The sequence below is a fragment of the Rhinatrema bivittatum genome, chromosome 15 (assembly GCF_901001135.1).
Source record: "Rhinatrema bivittatum chromosome 15, aRhiBiv1.1, whole genome shotgun sequence".
Lineage (NCBI taxonomy): Eukaryota > Metazoa > Chordata > Amphibia > Gymnophiona > Rhinatrematidae > Rhinatrema > Rhinatrema bivittatum.
In genome coordinates, this window is record NC_042629.1 from 50230145 (window position 1) to 50257844 (window position 27700).

Below are 27700 nucleotides of genomic sequence, written 5' to 3' on the forward strand. Positions count from 1 at the left end.
GCTGGGTGTCTGAAGTACTGGCTGACAACTGCTGAAGGGTTTCATGATAGTCCTTCAATTGCGCCATCGCCTCTTTAATCTTGTCCCCGAACAGGTTTTCACCCGTACAAGGCAGATCTTCCATACGGTCTTGGACCTCTGGGCGCAGATCAGAAGCATGCAGCCAAGCATAAGGCGAGCCCCAATACCTGCTGTGGCAATTTGCATAGCTGTCTCGAACACGTCGTATGCCGATTGGACCTTGTGTTTATCACAGTCCAGGTCTTGCTGAACTATCTTTTGGAATTCCTCCTGGAATTGCTGCGGGAGATGTTCTCCCATCTCCGGGGCTTGTTTCCCTACTGCCCCTTATAGAGCTGATAACAAGCAATCCTGGCTGCTAACATTGAGCCCTGGTACACACGGCGACCAAGAGTATCCAGAGCTCTATGCTCATAGCGCGTGAGGAGGGGCGGGGGCCAAGGCATGAGTACAAAGCTGCTTTGCTTTCTTAAGGTATGATTCCATCACTGATGAGGAAGCTGACAGTGCTGAAACCCCATGGTGGGTTGGACCAGATAGACTGCACCTGTGTTCCGATTTACGGGAGGGACGGAGATGGGGTGTTCCCAGAGTCAGGAGACCAGTTCCTTAAAGATGTCATGCACTGGAGCAGCCACCACCTCCTTAGAAGCATCCAGAAACTGCAGGATTTCCAGCATCTTGTGGCGAGAATCCTGTTCTGTCAAGAGTTGGAATGCCACTGACTCATAAGAACATAAGAAATGCCATACTAGGTCAGACCAAGGGTCCATCAAGCCCAGTATCCTGTTTCTAACGTGGCCAATCCAAGTCACATGTACCTGGCAAGTACATGGCTTTACAAAACCAGTGAAAGAAAGATCCTTTGGAGGAGATTTTTACGTCTCCTCTGGAGAAGGTTCAGACAGCAAGTCCTCTGATTCCTCGGTGGAGGAAAAGGACGCCTCACCCTCCCAGGGTCATAGGGAGCTTTCCCTTCGAAATGAACGCATGGAGATGCGGGGCATGGAGCACCCACCTGGGCCTTGAGCCAGCGGCACCGAGGGCACCGGTGGGATCTGAGCCCGTGAGGGTGCTGACAAGATCCCTCGGTTTTGGGAGCGCTGGTGGCATCGATGGCACAGAGGGTGTCAATCCCGGAGACTCCGGAAAATTAGAGGTTTTTGCGGTGTCATGCGCAATGGAGGCCCCTTCGACCACAAAGGATCTTCTTTGTCTGAGGAATCGCTCACTGGGATAAAAAACAGTGGTGCCAGCAGCGATGCTCCCCTTGGCCGTGAAGGGGCTTGGGGCATTGGAGCTGGCTGCATTGGTAAGACACTGAGCAGTAGGTCCAGCTGCTTCAGCAAGCACCATTGGAGTTGGCTCTGGCGGCAGTGGTGGTCCCAGTGGAACCAGAGGCTCGATGCGCTGCAGGGCCCGGCTGATCACCATCCACATGCGCCTCTCTAATTCCTCCTCAACAGCCACTGAGGATAGAACAGCGGGAGGTGGAGGAGGCAATGAAATTGGATCGACCCCGGTGGCAGGGTTTGGAACCGAACCTTCCACTGGCATTGGTGGTGACTACTGAATGTCCTTAGATGGACAAGAGGAAATCTCCTCCTCTGGACGAGACTGCTTAGAGGGAGGCAGCGAGGTGGTTGATACCTTTCCATGGTCAGACTTCAAGGACAAGCGGTTGGTGTTTTCGTCTGTGCACACCATGGTCCTTACCCGGGATTGCCGGTGATGGAGGAACCTGCCTGAGAGGATGAGGATCTCACTTGGTCCCCTACTCCCACCTCAGGATCCAGGGGTGGTAACGGAGGGGAGACCGAGAGGGGGCCAATGTCAAGATTCCTTTCCCTTGCAGGGTAGAAGTCCCTGACGCCGACAATGGATCTGATTTTTTTTTTTTAACCTGAATAGCTTTTCCATTTTGTCTAGCCGTGCCCGATGGCTCTTAGGAGCTATTTGGGTGCAAAGATAGCATGTCGTGTGATGGCCCCAGGCAAAGAACACAGACCTCATGGGGGTCTGTGATAGACATAGTTTGGTGGCATAGAGGGCACCGGTGAAAACCGGACAACGTCAACTCGAAAAACACACGGTCGATGGCTGGCGGCTACCGGGAGACAACATCGGGACAGCACAGCTAGTCTAAAAGAATATGGAAATTAATTAGAGGTGACTGGCATCTGTACTCTGTCACCAAGAGAGTTGAGCGTGGCAGTGCCAGGGAAATTAAGAGTTTTTAAAAGTGGCAGTCCTTTTGGTGACATCAGCAAAGCAAGGATCTGCTCTCTAAAGAAAAAAGGCTTTCCATGTGGAAACTTGAGGAGAAGGCAGAAGGCTTTTGGAGGAGGAGGCAGAAATACTAATTACTATCTCTGCCAGGTTCCAAAGAAATTGTGGCAGAACCAGCCTGCACCTGAGGGTAACAACCACAGGACCAGTAATACTGCTATTATTGGAGGCAGGTGAGATTTGGAAGAAAGAAGAAGAAAAAATCGTGAGTTTAAATTCTAAGCAATTCCTGTATCCTGGTTTCAGGTAAAAAGAAAAAAAGGATAGCTAACAGTAAAGAGCTGAACAGGAATGCAGATTAATTTAACTTGTTCTAGTGAGAGGGAATAAGAAGACTGAAAAGTGAATGCTGTCCCCCCTGAAAAATTAAAGATTGGGACTTTTTGATTATCTGTTTACTGTAGCTAGATCACCAGTTTCATCAAGCCGTTGGACACCCTCACTAGGGAACTCTTAATGCTGGGGGGGGGGGACGGACAGTTTCCGTTATAGGTTTATTATAGCCAGATGATAGGTACCCCCCCCTCTAGGTGGACGCAGACAGAGGAAGGACAGATGCCAGTGACATCAGGAAACAGTTTCTGCGCCAGACACAGTCGCATAGGAGTTTGCGTTGCTACGGACAGAGCTCAGACGGAGACCCAAAGAACACAGGTAAGTGTGTACAGGCATCTGAGAGAGACATCCTAGGTCTGGCCAGACTAACAGTCTAAATAGGAAAGTAACATAAAAAGACAGACAACGCTGGGAAAAACAACAAACATAGAGAAGAAAGAGGCAGATACTTACTGTAGAAGGAACTGTGGGTATTAGAAGAGCCTGGAAGAACCCCCCCTCCCCCCCACAAAGACTCAATTTCTTAAGGTACAAATCTAAAGTTTGGGACACAGAGAAAAAAAGTCATATACTTATCTGAGCTGAATTCAGTATATAGTCCTGCAAGAAACAGAATAGGATTATAATTGTTTAGGTACTGTTAAATGTCAAAGAAAAAACTGAAAGCATTTAAATTTCAAATTGTTGTTTAATGTAAAAGAAAAAAGAGAAGTTATTTTTGAAGTATTGTTTCAAAGATATCTGTTGAAAGAATTTGAGTACGCGTTATGGAGCAGATTTTCAAAGGGTTACGCGCATAACCCCCAAGAAGCTGCCCCAACCTGCCCCTGCGCGCGCCAAGCCTATCTTGCATCGGCTCGGCGGCGCTCGCAAGCCCAGGGCCGCGCGTATGTCCCGGAGCTTCGAAAAAGGGGCGTTCCGGGGATGGGCCGTTTGTTGCCCCGGGATAAGTTGGCAGGCCTCCATGGAATGAGAGAGAGCCTGTGCTACTCCTCAGTAACCTTTCATGGTCTTCCCTTCTGAAGTGCAGGAATTCTATACCTAACCTACCACTTAGTGAAAAGCTGTACATTTGGAGGGAGAGGACTGTCTCTCTGGGGTCAATAGGATGGGTAATCAATCAGGCTGTGGGAGTGCTTGGTGAGCATAAGGTTGCTCTTTATCACACCACTGGGTGTCACTACTACCCCACTTGCAATCAAACTGCTATTTGAATGCTCAGAAAATGGATCCGACTTCCCTGTTACAGATGTAAAAAAAAAAAAAAAAATTCATAATAATTTGAATTAGTAGGGATGTGCAGCCAAAAACATATATGCGGGTATGTTATAAAATGGCCGCGTCTTTTGGCGTGAGCCAGCATATGCGCAACTGTGCTCCCGCGCGCCGGTATCAAAAGTTACTGTCCCTGGTTTTTTTTGTTTGTTTGTTTGTACCCATTTGCTTCCCAGAGGTCTCTACTGCTCCCCACACCCCAAACAGCAGGAATCTACATCTACCTGAGGGCGCAGCCTGGGCACCGCTTGATGGCCAGCAGGGGCTGCCTCAGTAGTAGCCTTCCCTCCTTCCTCGAGCCTGCGTGCACCACCTCTGCAGCGAACCCAGGTCTCTCTGGCCCTGGTAGATGAGGGATCTGAGCATCCTGTGCTGCAGTAGAGCTCTGACTCGAATCGCTGGGCCAGCCCCACCAAAAATACAATTTTCATCTACACTTTTTTCTCTGCTCCAGACTGTCTTCTCCAATTTGATGCATTATAATTTCAATCTAGTTAATGTTTGTCAAGATGACCCTTCCTATTGTTTAGTCATGTAGGTTTAAATAAATGAGTACATTTTCCTGGCAGTTCAGACAATAAAAAAATATACCTATCACCTATGGTAGCATGAGCTGGGGCTCTGGAGAGAAATGAGAGGGTTAGCAGATGAGGTGAGGGTTATGTTGGGCTTGTTATTGTGTGTGTTTATTATGGATGTTATGTTGTAACCTGTGCCAGGCGTTTGATAGGACAGGAAAATACTAAAGCAAATTAAAAAAAAAAAAATAATAAATCTTAAAAGTATGTTTTAGCTAAGACAGAGAAACATCTCTGAAAGGGGCTTGACCTGTAGTGAAGGATGAACACCTTGGACGCAAGCTTTGTGGTTTATGTTGCCTTCTGTAGATGACGAGTATTTAGGGAATGTAAGCCTGTCAGCCAATAAAATAAGGGGCATTTCATTACTTTACCCACTGAAGTATTTTTGTTGTAGTCTTAACATCAGGATAATTATTTTATGGATGGAATCTCGTCTTCACCCATGTCTGGGATAAGCAGTAAACCGAAGATCTGTACTAAAAGTCAGAGGCCGAGAACGCCGATGATGCCTTTGAACAGCTGTGCCCTTTCCCCAGGAAGGCTCATTATCTCTGCCTGATTTCAATTCCTGACCTAGGGCATTAGCCTCAAAGCTTGCCATTCAGAGCAGTGCGATCAGTACCATGGGTCTTTAACTTGTAAAAGATACTTAGGGAGGGAGCGAGATTCTCTCCACATGTTGCAACACAATTGAAATAGTGTTACCCCCTTACGCTCTTGTAGACCTCATCCCAACCGGCTTTCCGCTATTGTGCCGCACTCCGCCTCGATGCCCTCTTGCTGGACTGTGAAGATTCTACCCCTTCTCGTCTGCAGCAACCACACAGAACTGAGCTAGGAGCCATGCAAACTCCAGGGGGTATCCAAGCAGTTTGCTTTCCTAACTTTTGAGTATTAGGTCTTCCACTGGGGCTTGCTCCTCATTCAGCTTTGTGCACTTCTGGTTCGTTTATTATGCTCCCCCAGTCTGGAAAACATTTACAGTATTTAATAAGCTTATACTGGGCAAAACACCGATCATCTTAAAAGCTTTCAAAATAATTGTGCAAAGGGCAACAATGCACATTGGCACAAGGATACTGAGCCTTTCACCTCTAGATTGCCAATTCAAACCCAACTTTGCAGTGGCAGCAAGCCGTTAGAGGTCATTAGGTGAACTGTGTTGTTACTACCTGGACCCCCTCAACAACCAACTTACGTAAGAACTGCCATAAGGAGTCAAACTAAGGTTCTATTAAGCCCAATATCCTGTTTACAATCCAGGTCACAAATAACTGACAGCATCCCAAATAGTAGACAGATAATTGTTGCTTATGCCCAGAGATAAGCAGTGGCTCTCCTCAAGTCTACCTGGTTAGTAATGGTTTATGGACTTTTCCTCCAGGAACGTAGCCAAACTTTTTAAAACCCAGCTACTAACTGCCTTTACCACACTCTCGGCATTGAATTGTGCACTGAGTGAAAAAAGTATTTTTTTTTAAATGTGCTACTTACTAACTTCATAGAATGTTCCCTATTCTTTTCATTTTTTCAAAATTTTCAACTTAATTTTGCATTATATTTCTCCTGTGCCATTTACGTACACTATCTAAAAGTAAAAATATTAATAACAATGGGGCCCAAAAGTTCCAGTTCAGGAACGTTTAAAGGACAATATCTGTTCAAATTTGCTTCACAATCTGCAATGAATATCTTTCTACTTAGTAAGGTACTACTGTAGCAATGCAATGCGCATCTGAGAGCTAAATCTCTTACTACATCTGGCTGTTATAAAAGCATTGCAAGATATCTTTGTTCCCCTCTTAAGAAAGTTTGAGCAGTTCAGAGTATATTGGATTATTCACTAGTTTCCAGATGTGGCTGAAAAATAGCATATGTGCAGGTGCCGAGCCTATGTAAGAATCCCCATAGCACATGGATATACAGTGATAACTTTTTATTGGACTCACTTAACACATCTCTTGACCAGCTGTTGGGAGCTGACTCTCCCCCTTCTCTGGTCAAACTAACGTGAGCAGTCTTTGGCCAATGTAATAATGTACGCTTGTTGACGCTCTCCTGTTATCTCCAACGCACACAGGTACCTAGGCTTAACTTAGGTTTCCCTAAAACTGGAAATATAACTGCTGCTCAGAGGTGGAGGAAGGCTCTGGGGTTAGTGTTAATCTACGGGGCCAAACCTGGAGTTTGTTGGGGGGGGGTCCCCGTACTTGGGATTTATGTGCAGAAAACAGGATTTGAGCTCGTAACACATGTGGTCTGTGCCAAAACCATTCTGACGGGTAACTGAAAAGTTATCCATCTAAATGGCTTATTGGCCACTATTTTAGATGACTTATCCGATTAAATTCTAGCTGGTTAACTCTTTCACAAGTTAGGATTTAGCCAGCTAGGTCGGGGCATTCCTGGGGGAGGGTGGCAGACGTTCCAGGGAGGAGCGGAGCTGGCTGCACCGCTGAATATCCTGGTTAGGTTAGCTAGATAACCGGCTAACAACTAGCTTGGTCAGCGGCTGAATATCGGCCCCATGGTTTATGTGCATAATACAGGGAGAACATTTTTCAGGCAACAGTAATGTTATTTTCTGGATGAAACTCATATTAGTGCAGGCATTTCCCTTCAGTGGGGCAAAAAATCCAGAGAGGAGACAAAAGACTGGAAAACTTCTTAAACAAAATAAGGAGAGGTCAATGCTTCCTGGATGTAGGGTCATGCTTCCATCATCTTGGTAACAGGGCTCTTTCATTTCTATTGCAAAGTATTTGCAGGACCAATTGCGCTCATTTCCCGTCTAGATTCTTGACAAATCCAGTTCTCCTACCCACACCCCTATGTTTCTATGTATGTTAAAGGTAGGAACATATTTTTAGGCATTTCCCATCCCAATGATTTTCTGGAAGCAAAGTCCACAACTCCACCCCCTCGATGGGCCAGCCCCCGCCATCATTAGAAATGCTGAATTTTCAAAGCACTCTAAATGTAACAAGCAGCACTGGACACAAACTCCTGGGTCCAATTCAGACGTAAAGTCTACTACAAGGTGCTCGTAATGTACAAAATCTCTCCTAGAAGCCAGAAGGTCGGAGAAAGAAGAGGAATGTCGGGCAGAGGATGCCTGAGCTGAACTCCAGCTCTCGCCTCTCACAGGTTCCCCGATGGCCTGGATCAGTCTTGCTACAGAAGATTTCAGCTGCAACAGATGACCTTGGGGTATTTTTTCAAAAAGTTGTGAGGTGGTTCCCCCTCCACTTAAAATATCTTTAGAGCAGCCACACGCACACCAGAAATTCTTACAGCGGGAGGTACATGGGGATCAAATGTGCACATCAATGGCCAACTACGGACAAGATATAGCCCAGTGCTCAACCATGCAGAGCAGACAATTACTTTCCAAATGCTAAGTGAGGTTTTATTTGAAAGTCAAAGTCCTAGTGTTCCGAATAGGTAAACTTTTTTCTACGCTTTAAGTGAATGGCCAGCATGACGCACGCCGCCAGAATGATCCCGGCACCCGACACGGTGTAGGCGATTCCCAGGAACAGGTTGCTTCCTCCACACCATGTCACCGTGGACAGAATCACCTGCTTCTCCCCTCTGAACTTGGAGACAGGGAAATCTGGAGGCGGGAGTTAAGATGCAATAAGGGTTCTGCAGCCTGTCGACGAGGAAGTATAAAGAGCAATAAAACTCGCTCACAGAAAGTGAGCATCACTGCGGAGGTTTGCTGTCTCTAGCCAGGGTTGCTACCTTGCAGGCCAGTCGGACAGGCCGACCCAGTCCTGATTTCACCCCAATGCACGGATAGCTTTGGAGTTCACTTATTTGAGAACTACAAACCTACGTATGGAAAGGGAGAAAACCTCTTGGCTGACCTGGGGTAAAGTGGCAACCTTACTTCTGACCTTGGCCTGCAGGGATACCCTGAGGCAGAAAGTGCCCGTTAAATGTCTCTAAATACTCCACTTGCCTAATTTTATCTCTCTTTTTTTTCTTTGGCCTCTACTCTTGTGTTTTTTTTTTCTTTTGGCTCCTAATATATTTTATTTCTTATATTTTTTTATCAATAAAAAGCAGAAGTTCTTTTACTATGGTCACACCCTCGATTTAAAAAAAAAATCTTTTCATAAGTCTGCATCTGTCCAATTTTTTTTTTTTAATTTCTTTTGAGCAGGTTTAATCCTTTCCTTTGGCAATGGTATTTATGTAATCCTCCCCCCATAAGAACAGCTTGCAGGGTGTTAACCCCACCATATTATACAGGTTCCCAATCTCTGCCAAAAATCCAAGGAGGGCCTGTCCTTGGCTCACAGCTCCAGGCCTGTATCTGAGCCAAAAGGCCCAGGAAGCGACCCAGGCTTTCCATGCATCGGCGTGAGGGGCTCCGATGATGACCTGCTCCATCTGTCCGTGCTGTACTCATGCTCCACAAGCCACACTTTCAGGCCTGCATGGGGCTCTAATGATGTCCAGCACAGCACAGAGGTTAGGGGTGCGTTTATAAATAACTTTACACACCGGTCTGATTTCTATTTCATACCTCTCAGCAACAACATAAATGAGGATGTTAATGATTTTCTTCATCTCGGAAAAGTCAAAATACCGAGCCCTAAGAGAGAGCTTCTAAACACCACCTGCTCTCCCACCATGCCTGTGGGGTGGAGTTTATTGGGAGGATGATGTCACTCGGCCACGGCGAGCTGCCCTCTGCCTCCTGCTGTGGTTGTGGGGGGGGGGGAGAAAGGATACTGTAGGAGATGTTTAAGCTGTAATTCCCCTGTGGGAGGCCCTCGGAGAAGTCCCCGGTGCGGCTGAGGCGGCGGTAGAGCTTCCGGAACGTGGGGAAGGCCGCCACCCGCATCCACACCACAAAGTCATCGTTCACGTAGCCGTTATTTTGTTCGTCGGCCGTGTCGAGCGAATACACGGGCTTCTGCCAGTACGGAGGCTTCACCGTGCCTGTAGGCGAGAAAGAGGCGTGCTACTCACTCAGTCCTTCCCCATGCTTTCATCTTTAATTATTGTTTTAACATAAGAACATAAGAACATGCCATACTGGGTCAGACCAAGGGTCCATCAAGCCCAACATCCTGTTTCCAACAGTGGCCTATCCAGGCCATAAGAACCTGGCAAGTACCAGAAAACTAAGTCTATCCCATGTTCCCGTTGCTAGTAATAGCAGTGACTATTTCTAAGTCAGCTTAATTAATAGCAGGTAATGGACTTCTCCTCCAAGAGACTATATAAGCTTCCAGCACTTGCTTCCTGAATGCATTAACATACTGTAATCCACTTACTTGGCTGAAAATTTTGCATAGTTACACAAGCTCCCTGAGGCTAGAAATCAGGTTATTAGCATTTCAACATTTTGCTTATCTAAGGACACCTGTTTAACTGAAATAATTTAGAAAGCACTTTTCAAATACACACATACTCCACACACAGTGAAGAAAGGGTCAGCTTGCATTTCCTTCCTGAGCTGAAGCCAAACACGTAGTTGATATCATCAATGGGCCTGCTATTCTCTGATGACATCATCAATGGCCCTCCCGTTCTCTGATGACATCAATGAACACCTCTAGCACTCACAAGATCATTAGCAACACGCTTATATAGTCCATTTTCGGCAACAGTAATGGTGAAAAAGTTGGATCTGAATCTGTACCCAGCCTCATTTCTATGCAATGATTTCTTTTCTGTTGTCAGTCCTAATTTTGTGCTGGTAGCCAACATATAGCTGCGGTAAACTGTGACATTCTGTTCTGTAGTTTTAAACATTGGAATGTAAAATACAATTTTGGCCCATTTTGATGCTATGATCTGAAACCTAGGACCTGAGACAATTATGCACACTCAGTCCCGGCAACGTCACATCATACAGTAGATGTTTTCATGTCATAGCACTAGCTGAAAGACCGGGCAATGGGAAAACCACCAGCATTCCTTTTCTGCACGTTTACCTGCAAATGCCTGGGAGAGATTGTCCTCTGGTTTTGGATTTCTAAATTTCACGTTTTTATCGGACCACCAGCTGATTCCAGTCCTCAGCAGTGGGACCAGGATGGGTGTGAATGCATTAGGGTGGTAAGAAAGCTGAATGGTGTCTGAAAAAAAGTAAAAGCTATTTTAAAATCCTTGTTTTCTAAGGAGGCTGAATGCAATAGAGAGTGTTAGGAACATAAACGTTGCACTCTGAATATCACAGCTTTAGCACGTAACAATTTTGTTTCACTGTTTTGGACACTAATCTTCAATGGGATGATCTGGCTCCAAATCTAATTAGGATCCTGATTCTATTCTTTCTCGCATTTATACCCTGCTCTTCAGAATGGCTTACAGCACAATTATAACTTACAATAGAACAATAACACTTCAATAAAAATACGCTATCACAATGCAGGTAACAATCATCTGGCAACGTGACGCATTGAGTTGCACATTCTGAACACCTATTGATGGATGACATCCCACAATGAGGCTGAGCTGGGGATGTTCAGAAAGGCAACAGTCATGGGCATGGGACACACTGGTGGTAAAGTTAGCCAAACCATGCCCCCCCCCAAAACCAGCTGACGAAGGTCCACAAGAGATTCAACGGCTAACAGTGAATTTCATAGCATCAAACTTCACCAGCTGGTATGCCTTAGTCGGGAAACGAGAAAGATCCCCAACTGCGGGAATGCAGGAGAACTGCGGAGTGGGTGAACACCTCCGTCTTCTCCCCCAAATAAGGATCTGCTACAATCTAGGGCAACCCTCGTGTGTTTTTTCCTATGACAAAGGAGATGAAAAAGCTCAGCCTTCTCCCATCTCATTCTCAAAAGAATTTTCTTAAGCTCATAATGGGTCTGATTCATCAAAGTCTTTTCCTATAGATGGAGAATGGGGAAGAAAAAAAAAAAAAAAAAAGCTCTAATGAATCTGGACCTAAACTGAAAAGCAAAAGCACATCTCATCGTTGACAATCAGATTTTAAGGAATCCCCATCTATGGTCTGGGGCCCAAGAGGTGGTTAGCAGAGCAAATCTTTACTGGGGAGATGAGCCCCCTGTCCCACAGGCATTGCTACATCTTAAATGCTGTCTGGCAGACACCTTCAGACTGTTTTGCTAAAGCGATTATATGGTCATGAAAAAATGCCACAGAAGATCGCTTTTTCAACCAAAGTATCAAAGAAAGGACAACATTTTATGGCATCAGTCTCCAACCAGCCTAGCTTTTGAATTATTTACTAGTTTTCTACAATACATGTCTGCCCTTCATGTCTGCTAAGAAAGTTTAATTCAGATGGTGTAATGCAGGGAACGGATTACTTTGAAAAGAAAACATTTGTGAATTATGATAATTTCAGAAGAAGCCTCGTTAGGGGAATTTAATTCTGATCAAGATAGCTTCACAAAAATTAATTTGTCTGGAGGAAGAAAGTCATTACTGTCAGGGTTATAAACCTTAGGAAGATGCTCAGACAAAGAGAAAGATGATCCACAAGTGAATCTTTTCCATTTAAACTGTTGCTTGCAAGTAGGCAATGGGCTTCACCAGGATCACACTAAGGCTGACTTTCAGAAAAGCTGCAGAAGGCAGAACATGATGGTCATAAACTGAATTATTACTTCATATTTCTGGGTCACTTTACCAATGCTGCCCAAGGCAACTTTTACAATATGAATAATACAATCAACCATGCATCATGAATAACAAATCATAAATCAATACAAACAATAAAAGTACTGGCATAAAAAAAACAACAAACAAAAGCCAAAAAATTAGCCGACACTAATAGATTCCTTTGCAGAAGATTTTAGGGGCATAACTCCCTAAATCATAGGTACAACATAACCAGATGCCAGGGTCATAAAACACTAACAGTAATTATGTAAAAGCTTAAGAAAAGGTTCTTAATTAGCTTCCTGAATAGGCAGTGATCAGTAACCTCTCTCCAGGTACTTGGGAACAGTACACAAAACAACCCTGACTTCTACTTATCTACGGTCAGGACTCAGTTATTGCCAGGATGTGAAATAAAATTTCATCTGCTGAACACAGTTGCTGTTTTGGATTATATCGCTTTAAACAGTCAGATAAAGGGATGTTTTCCCAGGCATGCTTTTAAAAGCTAACAAAAGTTTGAACCTGCTTCAGCATTCAAACGGCAAACAGTGGAGTGATTTTAAAAATGGAGATAGATGGACCAACTTCCACAAGCCCAACAGAAGTCTGGCTGCCTGATTTTGGACATTTTGCTATTTCAGTAACCAGCTCTTAGGCAAACCTGCCAATGTTGCATTACATACAATAGTCAAATTAATTTCCCACTACAGAGTGAATAAAAGTTGTAAGATCACCCATGTCTAATATCGATTTCAACTGGCGAAGTTGACAGCAGTGGGGAAAAAAAAAAAACCAACCTCTTACTGAACCTGTCAAATATATGGTGCCAGTGTCAAATTGACAACAACCAAAGTTCCTAAAATTTTGATCTGTTTCTTGATCTGCGAATGCTCACCCTCCCATACTACTGCCAGTGCATCAAACTGAGGGTTTCCTCAGCCACATCAGCTCATATTTTATACATTTTGCAAGACTTCCTTTAGCTTAAAGTCTGCAGTGATGTGCAAAGAAGTTAAGGTCGAGGTGCCCATGTGTAGAGTGCCTACCGTTGAACATGCTGTTGGCAATGGCTCCGCATGGGGCCACTGTACTTCCATCGCTATTCCTGGAGAAGGGTGCACACTTGCTTTCAACGGCCTGGTCCTTTAGAACAAACAACAGACATGTCAGTAAGATAGCAGATGGCAGCAGATAAATGCTGATTGGCTCATGCATCCTACACCACTAAGGATATATCCCAGTTACCAGCCATAGAAGCTTGACCAGCATTATCAGGCTGTTGCCTGAGCATTTGGCCACCTATATTGCTGTAGCCTTGCTGGACGAGACCTGACCACTATCAACCTGCCGGGCTGATGGTGGACAAGGCCTGCCCGGTGATGTTCATCTTCTTAATTTTAATAACGAGCTTCAGAAATGTATTTATAATAGATTTACAATGAAATTTTTAGAGTAATCATTTTCTGTTTCCCATCCAAAATTTCTCATTTGTGAAATGCTGGCTTCTCATTCTTTTTTACAAAACACATTGTCCTGTAAGGTCAAAGAAACCTTAAAGTACATTCGGCAGAGCACACAGTTTAACCCTCAGTTGTGCACAAACTTTACTGCTGATACAGCAAGGAGTTTTAGGAACATGCAACATTATGCATTTACGTTAGTGACCTTGCATGGAAATTCCCTGCTAATGAAGTCATTAGCTGTTACTCTCCAGTTTTTCTTAGTGCTGGAAATGTTACTCTGAGGTGGAGTAAAGTTTCCAGGGCTAATGTTTGTCTACAAGCGGAAGCTGAAGTTCCAGATCTGGGAAAACATGCAGAAAACCGGTGTTGTGCACCGAAAGCATGCTTTCCACGCATAAAATAGGAGTTATATGTGGAAAACCTTTTTTCTGCACCTAACTCAGATTTTAGGTGCAGAAAACATGATTTGTACATATTAACCATGTTTTCTGCGTATAAAATCTGAGTTATGCGCATAAATCATGTTTTTCATAATGTGCACATTTTGCGGTTTGTGCATCGGGATTTAAAAAAAAAAAAAAAAGCTTGTGTGTTAGGAAACTGTGCACTGAACTTCAGCACATAGAGGCCTATGCAATAAAAAGTGCGTCGAAAGCAGGTGCTCAGTGTTGAGCGCCTGCTTTTCTAACGCACGCCCAGGCACCTCTCCTGGGTGTGCGATACAATATTTAAATGAGGGGTTGTGCTCCCAAGGAAGCGCTAGGGTCAATAGTGTGCCCCTAGCGCCTCCTTGCAGCAGGCGCCCAGGAGAGGTCAGCTGTCCGCGGGTTAGGAAAGCGGACGCCCAATTTTACGAGCGTCCATTTTCCTAACTGGTGCACAGCCACGGGTTAGGAAAATGGATGCTTGTTAACCGAGCGTCTGTTTTCCTTACTTGACCATGGTATTTTTAAATTTTTTTAAACTTTTGGTTCCTCCGACTTAATATCGCCACGATATTAAGTTGGAGAATGTACAGAAAAGCAGTATTTTCTGCTTTTCTATACAACATTTTGGGCTGCTCAGAAATTAACACCTGTACTGGGCAGGCATTAATTTCTGAGCGTAAAAATGTGCGGGTCTGGTGCTCTTTTTTTTTTTTTTGCATGTGGGATGAATAACTAACAGTCTCATAAAATGCATTTGCATGTGATGAGCGCATTGTGGACATGCTAATCCCTTTATAGCATAAAGGGGCTGTGGATGCGCATCCAAAATGTGCATCCAACTGCGGGTTAACAGTGCACTCGGCTGAGCGCACTGATTTGCATCGGTCCCATAGTGTTAACTCTTAGCTTTTTACACCGGCCTCCTTAGTAATTAGAAAACAGACCAGGAAAACCTTAAGACCCCACTGTGAATTCCTTGTAACGTCAACCATGTAGCGGGAGGGGTGACAAATGTCTTCTCTCTCTTTCTATCCCTAACCTTGGTGAGGTGCAGCCCAATCCCAGAAGTGTCTCTATTTCCTGTGCTTATAAACCTAGGTTGGGCCATGTAAGGGATACAGATGTGTAGTCTGGAGAGCTCTAAGCTTTATTCCTTGCCATAAAAGAATAGACACAGGCCAAGCAATGATGATCGCGGGCAAAGTCCAGTGTTTGAACCATGTGTCCCAGAAGTTAAGACACAATAAACCTTCTGGTGTAAGACCTTATCTAGAGAAAGAGCATCAATATCAAGCAGCACCAGCCAGAGCCTCGCTCTGTGCACATGCGTCGACGGGCTGAATGGAGCTAGGTAACCTAAGCCCAATAAACCATCTTACATTTGTTATGTTTCTTCCCAGCAGCTGCGCATCGTATCTGGAGATGACGTATCGCCGATGGTTCTGGTAAAAGCCGCTGAGGCCATAATACATGAACACATCTCCCTGGAAAAGCAGAACTGGAGACAATTAGTAGAGGTTTCAAACACAGGTAGCAGAAGAGAACACTTACAGATACAGAAGGACCCTCTGGCAGAGAACTCAGTGTGGAAAGATGATTTTAAGGTACAAACAAAACTCAAGAGATCTCAGCAGTAATGTTTAATAAATTTGATATAACTGCTATTTCTAACCAATCATGGCGGTTTGCGATCTAGAAACATAAAGCAAGTAAAATATAAGGTCACAGCACATATAGAATAAACACTCACTCTAACCAAACCCGTATATTAAAACATAAGAACATAAGAAATTTCCATGCTGGGACAGACCAAGGGTCCCTCAAGCCCAGCATCCTATTTCCAACAGAGGCCAAACCAGGCCACAAGAACCTGGCAATTACCCAAACACTAAGCAGATCCCATGTTACTGATGCAATTAATAGCAGTGGTTATTCCCTAAGTAAAATTGATTAATAGCCATTAATGGACTTCTCCTCCAAGAACTTATCCAAACCTTTTTTGAACCCAGCTACACTAACTGCACTAACTACATCCTCTGGCAACAAATTCCAGAGCTTTAATGTGCATTGAGTGAAAAAGAATTTTCTCCGATTAGTCTTAAATGTGCTACTTGCTAACTTCATGGAATGCCCCCTAGTCCTTCTATTATTCGAAAGTGTAAATAACTGATTCACATCTACTCGTTCAAGACCTCTCATGATCTTAAAGACCTCTATCATATCCCCCCACAGCCGTCTCTTCTCCAAGCTGAACAGCCCTAACCTCTTCAGCCTTTCCTCATAGGGGAGCTGTTCCATCCCCTTTATCATTTTGGTTGCCCTTCTCTGTACCTTCTCCATTGCAACTATATCTTTTTTGAGATGCGGCAACCAGAATTGTACACAGTATTCAAGGTGCGGTCTCACTGCAAAATAAAACACTCTAGCAAAAAGAGAATTATACACAAAACTTCCCAGCTTAAAAAGTCATGTTTTAATGGTCTTTCTAAAATTCTCACAGTTCTCTGCAAGCCGTGCATGTAAAGAAAGACTGCGCGACCAGTAACCCAGAACCTCCCTTCCGCACCGGAGGTCCATCGCCTCTCTCTGCAGATAAACTTGCCATTATCCTCTCCTCATGTTTTGTGAAATCGCTGACCCAAAATCCAGGAGATCTACAGCGCTAAGTTACAGCGGGACCCCTGCAGGATTTCGGGGCAGGACACAGCAGGCGCTGTCATCGGCAAGGACGGTTTCTGTGTGATCTCCTGCTGGATTTTCTTTTGCAGGTCTCCCTAGACAAATGTGCGTGTTCGTTGTTCCAGGAAACCCTTCTTTGCAAACTGCTTTCTAATCTGCTGTCCAGTGGGGACTAAGAATGGTTTCTTGAGTCATCTGCTTCATTGCTCTGATACTTCTGCTAGCCACTCAGAACCAGCAAAAAGAACTGACATTCATTCATTCATTCATTCATTCATTCATTCAGATGCCAGTTCTATTTACTGTACAAGTCTCCATGCAGTAATTAACTTGGTCTCTCATTTAGCCACAATTTTTTCCACTTCATAGAAACATTTTCCTAAGCATTATTTATTTAGTACAGAGCTGAACAAAGAAAAATAATGTAGCAGACTTTTAAGGAAAGTAACCCAAAATATTTTCTGCCTTGAATTACACTCCTATCTCTGTGTCAGTGCAAAAGATAGCTTAAAAAAAAACGGCTTGTGGTGCAATGGGGAGATCAGAGCAGAGAGCTGCAAACAGAGATCCTGTCCTTACTCCCTTAAACTCCCACTCACTTTACCTTAAAGCCATTTCCTTAACCTCTCCTGTGCTTTATCCTACACAATTTAGGCTCTGCAAGGCACAGATTGTGCAACCATGTGAATTATCTTGCCCAGCGCTCTGTGTACCAGTGATGTGTAGGGAATAGCCAGTCACTCTTAAAAAAAAAAAAAAGAGGTGTGCACTGAATCAAACTCTGCAAGCCTGAGCAACACAAGATGGAGGTCCAGCCATGTGATGGCCCCTGCAGTTTTAATGCCTGTGGGAACTACACTGAGTAGAAGATGAGGCTATTTTTCTTCATATCAAGCATTTGTCTTCACCTTATAATTTCGTTGGTCCTGCTGGACACAAACTTGCCTAAGCCTGGGTCCTTGTCAAGCTTTGTATCTAGCAATGAAGCTTGGTATTTTTCACAGATGTCTTCTGATTCATGTCAGCATCGTCATGAAAATATGCATACACGTACCAGCTAAGATGAAGTCATATCGGAAGCCCAACAATCCTATGCGAATGGATTGTGGTGACATCCAATCAAGATCAACTTTTGGATCCTATGCATATGGATATGTATGAAATCTGGAGAGGAAAGAAAAGGACTTTGGACAACAGATCCAGGACCACCCTGCCGCACTGCACTGCTTGCTGAAGTTCACACCCGTGAACTTGGCACCCGAGACTTTTCACGAAGCCCAAGCTGAGCTTGAAGGCTGAACTCCCTTTCTCAGCGAGCTCTGCACCATTAACCTTGGACTGTCTGTCTAATCACACTTGCTGGTCATCCTTGCCCAAGCCGAGCTATCTTCGCCCCGTCCATGTCTGCATAACTTAAAGAGGTGCCTGTAAGTTCTGGGTGTCATCCTGAGACTGTGGGTTTAACCTGTCATTTGCATGCTGGAGGTCCAGTTGGCTGCCCTCCCTGCTGAGACAGGACCCTGATTCTCTAAAGGATGACCCGACGGCAGTGCAGAGAGAGAGCCTGAGACATCTTCCAACACTCCTTATTAGTGTAAGATAAACTGGCTAAATTACTACTTAAGCTGGGGTAGTTATTGGCAATGTGTTTGAAAAGTTAGCTGGGAGCTAAACATAAAGTCTATTTCATAACTTTTGTAGCAGGAGTGATTTACTCTGTTAAACCAGAAACTTAAAACAATATCTACCTTATATAAAACCAGTGTATGTTTATTCTGCTATAATAAAAATTATTATCCATCTGAAGAAAGGTGTAGGTATTCTGCTCTCTTAACTCGAATTTGGACCTTATTTTGTTTAATTTAAATATCAGATAAACCATGTCAGACTAAACTCCCTTACAGGTATTATAAGAACATAAAAAATGCCAAACTAGTTACGACCAAAAGTCCAGCTAATCCAGCATCTTGTCTCAGACAGTGGTCAATCCAGGTCAGAATTAATTGGTAGAATCCCAAAGAATTGGTCCAGTCCTTCTTGCTCATAACCAGGGAAAGTGATGGCTTTCCCAAGCCTACATGGCTAATAATGGTTTATGGACATGTCCTTCAGGAACTTATCTAGACCCCTTTTAAACCCACTTATGCTAACTGCTTTCACCACATCCTCTGGCAACAAATTCCACAATTTGTGCACTGAGTGGAAAAAAAATACTTTCTCCAATTTGTTTTAATTGTGCTACCTATTAGCTTCATGGAATGTCCCCTGCTCTTAGTACTATTTGAAAAGGTAAATAACTATAACTCTGGGACCAGTCTGAAATTATTATTAGCCTAGTAAATGGGATTGCCTGCAGTCTGCCCAGTAATGTATTCAATATCCTGTTCCTGATTTTCACCCACCTGGATGCTTTCTCTCAGTGAGAAGTGGACAATACATGTACACTGTTTTTCTGAATTGGATGAATTTTCACGCAACTTGGAACAATTTGAACATGCATCTGAATACCGAATCTGCCGGACAAAGAAAAAGGTAAGAGAAGAAAGTTAGACGTCAGTGTTGCTTAAAAGGGGAACTTCTTTCTGGTTGGTTTCCGCTTTGCATCTAGGACCTAACTGGCAAAGGCTGTTATGTGCTCCTAATAATTTATAATGTTGGGGATGCGAATTAAAAGGCAAGGAGAGAACTGGGCAACTCCTGGGAGGTAAATCCAGATGCTGGAATTTCCCCCGTCTCCTGCCCCACCCACAGAATCTGTGTGGACTTTTTGGTGTTGCACCAAATGCTGCAGGATCTTGCATGTTATCCTGGCCCAATGTCTGAATGCTTTTGTGTGCTAGGCCTGGGTTTGATCCCCTGGACAGTTTTTGCTTCTCAGGCTGGCAGGATTCTCCCTAAGGAGAGGGCGTGGGGCTGGGGACGTGTGTCGGGGTGAATCTCAGCCATCCTGCAACAGTGGCAATATATTTCGGGTCCTAAGGAGATTCGGGATCTGTGGCCCCCTATTGATGAATCTCTGTTGTGGCTACAGGAGGCTGAGGCAATAAACAGACCGATGCAATATCGACACGCGTTAAACAGGCGTTCATGATTTGAGTGCCCGCTCGCTTAACACGAATCCACTTCTCCCGGGCGCCCAATTTAATATTTCAATGGGTTGCAACAGTAAAACGGAGGCACTAAGGAAAACTTTGCATTCCTAGAGTCTCCTTGGCATCGGGTGCCCAGGAGAGGTGGCTGTCAGCGTATGAGGAAAATGGATGCTCAATTTTACGAGCGTCCGTTTTCCTAACGTGCACAGCCATGGGTTAGGAAAACGGACGCTCTTAAATTGAGTGTCCGTTTTCCTTACTTGATCGCCAGCCCAATTTATTTAACAGTTCTTCTTTTTCAGTTCCTTTGACTCAATAGCGCTGCGATATTAAGTTAGAGGAACTACAGAAAAGCAGTATTTTCTGTGCTAATCACATGAATTTACATGGGATTAGCGCTATTAGCTACGTGCTCGATTGAGCGCACGTTTTGGACTCACTAAGCCCCGTTTTGCATGGGGGGGGGGGTTTACGGACGCGCGTCCAATTGCTCGGCGAGCATCGGCCTGAAAGTGAGGAAAAGCCTCCGATAGCTGAGTGTGAAGTCTCGTGGCACCACAGCCCTATGTGGAGTCTGTTCTGACCGAGATGGAAACCCAAAAGAGCAGGAGGAAGGAGCTAGCCTTCCCCCTTCCTCCCCCCCCACCCCCCCCCCCCCCCCATCCATAAAGCAAAGCCCGGACATCCAAGATATGTACGAAATGGTCCCTGGGAGAACAGAAATAGTGGGAAGTCCTGCAGGAACAGAAAATGTAAATACCATTAATTACCAGTTTTCTGTACAATAACGAAACAATGTTGAAATGGTTTCTTTCCCTTTAGTTCTCAATACATTAAGTAGTAACGTTTTGCCTAATGATTGCTTAAATCCAGCATTTTTATTGCAATTTATTTCCTAGTTGAGCTGACGCTATCTCAGCTCCCCGGGGGGTATCCCATACACAGGGGGCTAGCTCCCATCCTCCTTCATCCTGTCTCTGCCACACCCCTCTCATTTCTCAGGCCACTTTTTAACACCACGGAACATGAAATGTAAACCAAACCAAACCTTTATTTCACGAACACTTGTGGTGGATACGATCAAGCCGATCCCGACGGCGAGGCAGAAACTTCCAACGCCAAAGAAGCTGAGCAGGACAGGCCAAGCGGAGAGGGTTGGCGTCCAAGCGGGCACCCGCTGCTGTTTAAATGCCGAATTATCCGGGCATTTGGAAGGAGGAGGATGCCGGGTCGTGCTGGCGCTCTTACCCTTCATGCTGTTCCAGCAAGTAGGATGTCAAATTATTTTCTGTATAAAAAGAGATTTAGAACGCATGCAGGGGAGGTTTAATAATCACACGGCGTTTCTTTCGCGTTTTGAGCCCTGGAGGAAAGCCTCCTGTTACCTTCCTGGGAGTTATTCATTAACCGGCTTCAGCTCTTCCCTTGGGCTTCACAGTCAATACAGTGAGCTGGTGCCATCCCCGCCACCTGCCCAGCCAGTGTACTTTGCTCAGAGGTTCAGCGCATTGCCCTGGATATCTCGGCTGCGGTTTTGGAAGTCTCCAGTTATCTAGCACGCCCCGAGCTGTGATCGGTATCTGTGCAGCCGGGGGCAAGTAGCCCTTCGGCTGGCTGATCCACTTTGACAGCAGGCTGCCGAGCTGGCTTCTTCTGACAGGGAAGCTTTAGCACTGCGGGGAGCATCCGATTCTGCGTCAGTGTGTGTGTGAGTGTGTGTGAGTGTGTGTGTGAGTGTGTGTGTGTGTGTGTGTGAGTGTGTGTGTGTGTGTGGCAGCCATGTCACAGTGTTCGCAGTGGGAACGAAGTGACGATGCGGGCGACGAGGTAGTTTGTGTGTACGTTGGGCTTGATATTCAAAGCCACTTCTGCACGCAAAACCCTATTTTATGTGCTTAAGCAGCACGTTAAAAACCAACTAGTGGGTCGTGTACAAAAAGGCACGCAGGAAACTCCATTTCACGCTTACTTTTCCCTACACTGGGAAGGGCTGCTCCCGGAGGGATAGAGTTGGGATAGGAAGGGCATTTAGGCGCATACTTTCGATTGTCAAAAGAAGGTGTGTAAATGTACCTGCAGAAAGTTACACCTGTGAATTTTCAAACTGGCCTTTAGCACTACACAGGCTGAGATAAAATGACCCCCCTTATTTCATGTTACCTTAGAGAGATCTTCTCAAAATAAGCCAGCTCAGTCCGCTGGAGACTAAAAGTCATTCTTTAAGCCATTTTGAATTGCAGCATAACCTTTCCCTTTTTAAACAGCAGCTCGTTTGCTTTACAGTGTATCTGAAATTCCTGCCAAAGAAAATGATCCTTTCTGAAAAATAATTAAATACGTTTGATGGCAGAGTCTTCCTGGGGGGGGAGAGGCAATTCCCCGTTTAGGTTGGCATGCTTTAGGAACGTTTTCAAAGAGGCGTTATCCGCGCCATTTCTCTTTCGAAACTGCACACGCTCAACCTTTAAGGCTGTTAGATTGGAAATTAAGACCGCCACGTCTCTAAACAGTTCCTGCCCGTTGAAAGAGACGCGCAGAATCCTGCTACGTGCGCTGCACAGTCTCCTCCAGCCTACGCTGCGAGGGAGAGAGGGGAGATGTCTCAGGAACGCTCTTGGTTCAAGGGTTTGCCTTATTCCATGCTTACAGGAAACCCCCTAATTTATCGTTATTTAAAGATAGTCTAACAGCAAAACCCTTTTAAAATGAAGTTCAATTGATTTCTGTATAGATCCTATCATAATGCAATAATACTTGGGGAAAGGGGTGAAGGAGTCGTGTGTGTGTGTATATATTTATATATATAATCTAATAGTGAAACAATAAGAACACTGATGGGAACAACTTTACATCGTAAAGAATAGAACAAAAATCTTTCAAAATTCTAAAAGAAATTCACAATTTTATTAGGAATGTACTCCCTTTAGAAGAATCCTTCATTAAAATATCATTAGAAAAGTAGAAAAGATAACAGTATTTTTTTAATTTGTAATTTTTAAAACTCCCAGAAGACTTCAAAGTAGAAAAGTCGCCCACCTGACAAAATCTTGCGTCTAACAGACTCCTTCTGGATGGTGTAGTCCTTGATTTTCACAATCCTGTTGTCGTTCAGCTTTGGCACTACTGCTATAAACGCAAATCTTCTAATGACAACTTTATCCATATGCCATAAATCTCCCCTCTTAAGTTTTTCACTGACAAAGGATCTCTGTTTTGCCTTCCTCAGGAGCCAGAGACATCGATCATATAAATAAGGACCATTCCTCGCAATATAATACTAGGTCTCAGAAAAATGACAGTTTTCATAAAGAAATATTCAAGTCTATATTGACATCACATTTTCCAAATCTCACAATTTGACCTGAGCCTTCCTTCCTATGGGACTGTAGGCAAGGAAACCTATGTGCATATATATCTTCTTCTACCCAAAGTGGATAGATTGCTGCTGGGCAAACTGGATAGGCCATTTTAATCTTTATCTGCCGTCTAGGGTTGCCAACTGACTCCAGATTTTCAAGATTTTCCTGGTTTTACATCACTGCCTGTGGGGTAAAACTAGGACTGGATCAGCCTATCCTGAAAAGCTGGAGCCAACTGGCAACCCTACTGCCGCATTTACTATGCTGCTATAAAATTGCATTACATGAAACGGGCTGCAGCCAATAATACTTAACAATGCTACTGTCCATTTCTGAGGATTTTATAAGCCACAAGGTTTACCAACTTGAAATCTAGTTTGGTTTGTTTGAAACAAAAGGTTCCATTGATTTCAGTATCCTTCCTATAACAATGTTCTACTTTGTTGTGAAATAAATTGAGGCAAGCTACAGGAGATGGCAACAGAAGCAGATTTCAAATGCCAGATCCTGAGAAGACGGAAACACATCAAGGGCTGTCATAAACCGAAGACATCAACCCAAGGCGTGTCTCAGTGTTTTCATACAATGTACTATTAAGCTTTTTTACCATAAAAAGAATGGAATGACCTTTGGCCTTTTTATTCCAACATTTAGAGGGTCATTTTCAGACAGCCTACACAGATTATAGCCAGAATTTTCTGATGTGCATAAACCCGCCTTGTGTGGGCGGAATGCACGAAGCTCCACCTCGACAGTGGCTGTAACGTGGCCCGTGTGGATTTACAAGCATGCTTTCAAAAATCAAAAACACGCACAAAAACTACGATCCCAGCCCTCCTGGAACGCCTGCTTACTGTTGCGTAAAAGCACCATGTCCGCGGATTCAACACGTATAAATCTTTCTCAAAATCACCCTCTTAAGGACCAGAGGTACTAATGCGTTTCTCCCACTGCCACAAAAATGAGAAAACTCTTTGATGTGCTGGCCACTTAATAATTTGCTAAGGCCGGCATGGGACTGGATTCTGAATATGCCTTCTGCTGGAATAATGAAGTGTGAGCAGTTGTTTTTCACAGTGCCCTATTTCGATAAAACAGACAGCTGTAACAGCCCAGTGCAAGTCACAGCTGGGGAGGATGCTGTCTTGTAAATCCAAACATCAATAAATAATCTGCATCTGGGAACACGAATTCCTGACCAGAAATGAGGCTTTTAACAGGACTGACAGTTCAGCTCTTCTAGTTTCCTGACCTCAGGGCTCTCAGAACGCACGGCTCTGCTCCAGCCAGGGTCAGCATGGCTAACCTTTATGTTAAGGGATGGATTTTATTTTAAAAAGTTCTACAACCTCTGAAGGCAAGAAAGAGACAGGATTACAAAAAGCTGCACATAAGGTTTGTAAACTTTATTTTAAAAAAGGTCCCAACAAGCTGTGATCAAAGTCTGCCAAATACTCAGGAGGTAAAAGTAGTCCCTTCAAGAAGTAACTCAGCGTTGGCAGCTCACAGGATGGCAAGGAGCGCTGAACACTGCGCGATACAAGATTAGGATATGGAGAGGAGTTCCATCCAGACCCAAGCTTCAGAAGAGGCCCAGCTTCAGGGTCCCAGCTCGGCAGGCTCCTATCAAGCCTGTTTCCAGAAGTTCCATTGTTTCTCTCTTTACCTAAACAGAGCCCCCCCCCCAAAAAAAGGAAGTGAAAGATTATATGGATTGTCAGTATTACCCCAGCATGGAGAAAGGCACCGTGCAGCCTAGTGACTGGAGCAAAAGAGCTGTGAAATATGGAGAAAGGATTTACAATCCCACCTGCACCACCTAATCTGGGCACGCTGCCAAGCTCGTTTTTACCTCCTAATCCCCACCCGCCTCCAATCCCACCTGCACCACCTAATCTCTATTTGCCTCCAAGACCACCTGCATTATCTAATTCCTGTGTGCCACTTGTCCCAACTACACCACCCAATCAATCCCTGCATGTCCCCCCCCCCCCACCTACGAGATCATATCAGCTCCTGCATTTTTTTCTAATTTGCCTTGCACCTTCCTGCCCCCATCCCCCACCTCCTACTTCCAAAGAAGTCAGGCATTAGGTTTGTGGCTTTGGAAAGGCTTTGCAGAGCCCAGGATACTCTACTTGTGCCTAGTGGCCACAGAACTCGGATACATGACAGCCATGTTGGGCCAATGATGCCACACACAGCAGTCGATTACCATTAAAGCAGATTTCATTTTCCATTCTTCGCTTACTTCCGGTGGGACAATGTCCACAGATTTCAGCCTTAAGGACGCCGTTACTGTTAAAGTCTTAAATGCTTCACTTAGCAAGCAGAACAAAAAGTATTTAAGCATGCGCTGCAGCTGGAAGCAACCTGTTTGAGAGGGTGTGGGATTCCAGGGCCTGGGCTGACACTATTTAATGAGTAAAGTTTCTTACTGCAAAAACATTAAAATGAAAAAAAAACAAAACAAAACAAGGAAGGAGGATGTTCTAGCATTCTCTTCAAGCATGGATATAGTAGTGCTTTTCAAATTTTACCCTGAGAACTTGACCTCAGTCATATCAAACTAAGGATAGGTGCCAGCCTCATTATCCACCTTGCCCCCACGTTTGGACCAATCAGTGAATTTTCATTGAAGCTATCAAGCCTCCGGACAGACAAAAAAGGATTAATGGAGCCCGCCCCTAAGCGCTTTTTTCACACACACACACATATATATATATATTTTTGGTTTTTAAATAATAGTTGAGAAGCGCTAAAACAAGAGCCAGCAGCCTACCTCAGGGATCTCTATCATTCTCCTCAACTTCTGATCTCTCCAGTTCCAGTCAAAGATGAGGTACTTCAAGAGTCTAGAGTGAGGCCTTCTGAAAAGACAACGGAGGCAGCATTCAGTGCACGCAGGCGTAGATGATAATTTTACCTTACATTGTTCATCTCTGAACACCTTTACTACATGAAATTACGGAGCACAAATGGCCTTGGAGTTTAATACACAAACTAACTCAGGAAACCGGTACAAAAAAAAAAATCTATGCAAAACCTTAAGTAAGGTCTGATGGCTTCAACTAGCCCAGAGGATACTTATCCATATCAGAACATCCCCTTGTAAACCGGACCGGGCCTCTTGGCCTATTGGTTGATGATCTTAAACCCTGGCTTCCCCTGATGATCCTTATTAATTCAAACTACATTTACTATAAATAAATTTCCTGAATCCTCTTACTTCTCTGTCTCTCTTGATTAGATTGTAAACGCCATAGAGCAGGGACTCTTTCTGTACAGCGCTGGGTACATTTAGTAGTGCCACAGAAATGGTTAGTAGGAGTACCTCAAAAATTCAAGTATGTGGCCAATCTTGGAGCTTCTGTGCCCTTTGAGGAAGCTGTCTGCCCTCTTAGCCACCAGCTCCGATGAAAGATGCTTTTCAATTTCACGGCTAGAAAGAATCAGCGTGTAAACCTCTAAAAGTGAGAGCCCTTTTGCCACCGTAGGCTCTCAAATCTCATTCGCCGATCATTCAACTCTTGGTGACTAGGAGCAGGGACGCTCTCATATGCAAGACTTTACAGCACTGCATACCTCTAGTAAGATTATAGAAAAGATAAGTAGCATGGGAGTGGCCCATCGGACTGTGAGCCAGGGACAGAGGGGAAAAAAAAGGGCAGGACAGCTGACAGCTTCTCTAAAAACAAGCCAATATCAGTCCTGGAATTCCTCTGTAACTTGTTGCCTTCTACTGATGAAGAGCAAGGCTTGCTCTGAGAACATTCTGTCATTAGAGCATAAAGATGAGCTTTAAGACTTTGGACTCCTTCACTCCAATCCCTTCCTTCGCTCGTTAGATATATCTCGCTGGTCACCGATGCCCAGAAGAGGTCAGAAGAAAGGACAACACAACTTGGTCCGCCCGCTCTGTCTGTCTGTCTGTGCCTGCCTGCCATGCTGCCACCTGATCTGTGGTCATGGAGCCTGGGAATTAAATTTCCTCTTATACCTTCCTGTCTCGTTCATCCTCTACAGCCCTAGAGACCAGAAGCTCCTGCTCAACTTTTTCCATTAATGTGGAGAAAACGTATGGGCTCTAGTCCGAGGTTCTGGTTTACTAAACGATCCAGGACAAGGTCATTGCTTTAAGCATTTGATTTGCATTTCATTAGGCCTCTGGTGAGAGTCACTCGAAGATAACAGGACTTTGGATGACTGCTGTTTGACTTTCAGGTCACATCTGCTTTCATTACAGTTATTAAAAAAGTTACTTTTTATGCACATTTCAAAACCTAAAATATGAATCAGAAGAAAGGAATAACAGTTCCCTTTTAGAACTGGGGTAATAAACACCACAGTAAGGGGATACAAGTTTAATTTTTGCTCACTCTGGTTTCCTACCTTGTTCTATCAGTGCTTTCACCCTCCCGGGTGTCCCCACGCCCAGGTGAACAATGCCCTTCTCCAATGCCTTCATTTGCTCGTTTATCTAATGCAGTGGGGGAAAAGTGGCAAAGAATAACATAAGGTATGATTTGCAAAGACAAATTTCTTTGATTTTGAATAAATTGCTGGATT

General features: G+C 44.4%; 2 protein-coding genes across 2 annotated transcripts in view; both read right to left on the reverse strand.

Moving 5' to 3' along the window:
* Positions 1-3273: 3273 nt before the first annotated feature.
* LOC115076731 (cell cycle control protein 50C-like) lies at positions 3274-24420 on the reverse strand. Its single transcript, XM_029578540.1, has 7 exons — positions 20821-24420; positions 19083-19193; positions 15381-15485; positions 13157-13253; positions 10460-10603; positions 9249-9458; positions 3274-8118 (listed from the first exon to the last, which is right to left on the reverse strand). Exons 1-7 carry the CDS (start codon positions 21025-21027, stop codon positions 7931-7933), a joined length of 1062 nt encoding a protein of 353 aa, XP_029434400.1. The 5' UTR covers positions 21028-24420; the 3' UTR covers positions 3274-7930.
* Positions 24421-24522: 102 nt separating this feature from the next.
* Positions 24523-27700, reverse strand: part of CMSS1 (cms1 ribosomal small subunit homolog) — a 229646-nt gene continuing 226468 nt past the window's right edge. The window contains 4 exon segments of the mRNA XM_029578541.1: positions 24523-24797; positions 25914-25981; positions 25984-26001; positions 27524-27611. Of these exon segments, the coding sequence (XP_029434401.1) occupies positions 24714-24797; positions 25914-25981; positions 25984-26001; positions 27524-27611 (258 nt within the window). The 3' untranslated portion in view covers positions 24523-24713.

Excerpts from the sequence above, each read along its gene's own strand:
- LOC115076731 (XM_029578540.1), bottom strand. The coding sequence starts at position 21,027 with ATGAAGGGTAAGAGCGCCAGCACGACCCGGCATCCTCCTCCTTCCAAA. Across the intron at positions 15,486-19,082 it reads CACTGAGAGAAAGCATCCAG|GGAGATGTGTTCATGTATTA; the intron begins GTGGGTGAAAAT and ends CTGCTTTTCCAG. Across the intron at positions 9,459-10,459 it reads TCTCTCCCAGGCATTTGCAG|GCACGGTGAAGCCTCCGTAC; the intron begins GTAAACGTGCAG and ends TCTCGCCTACAG.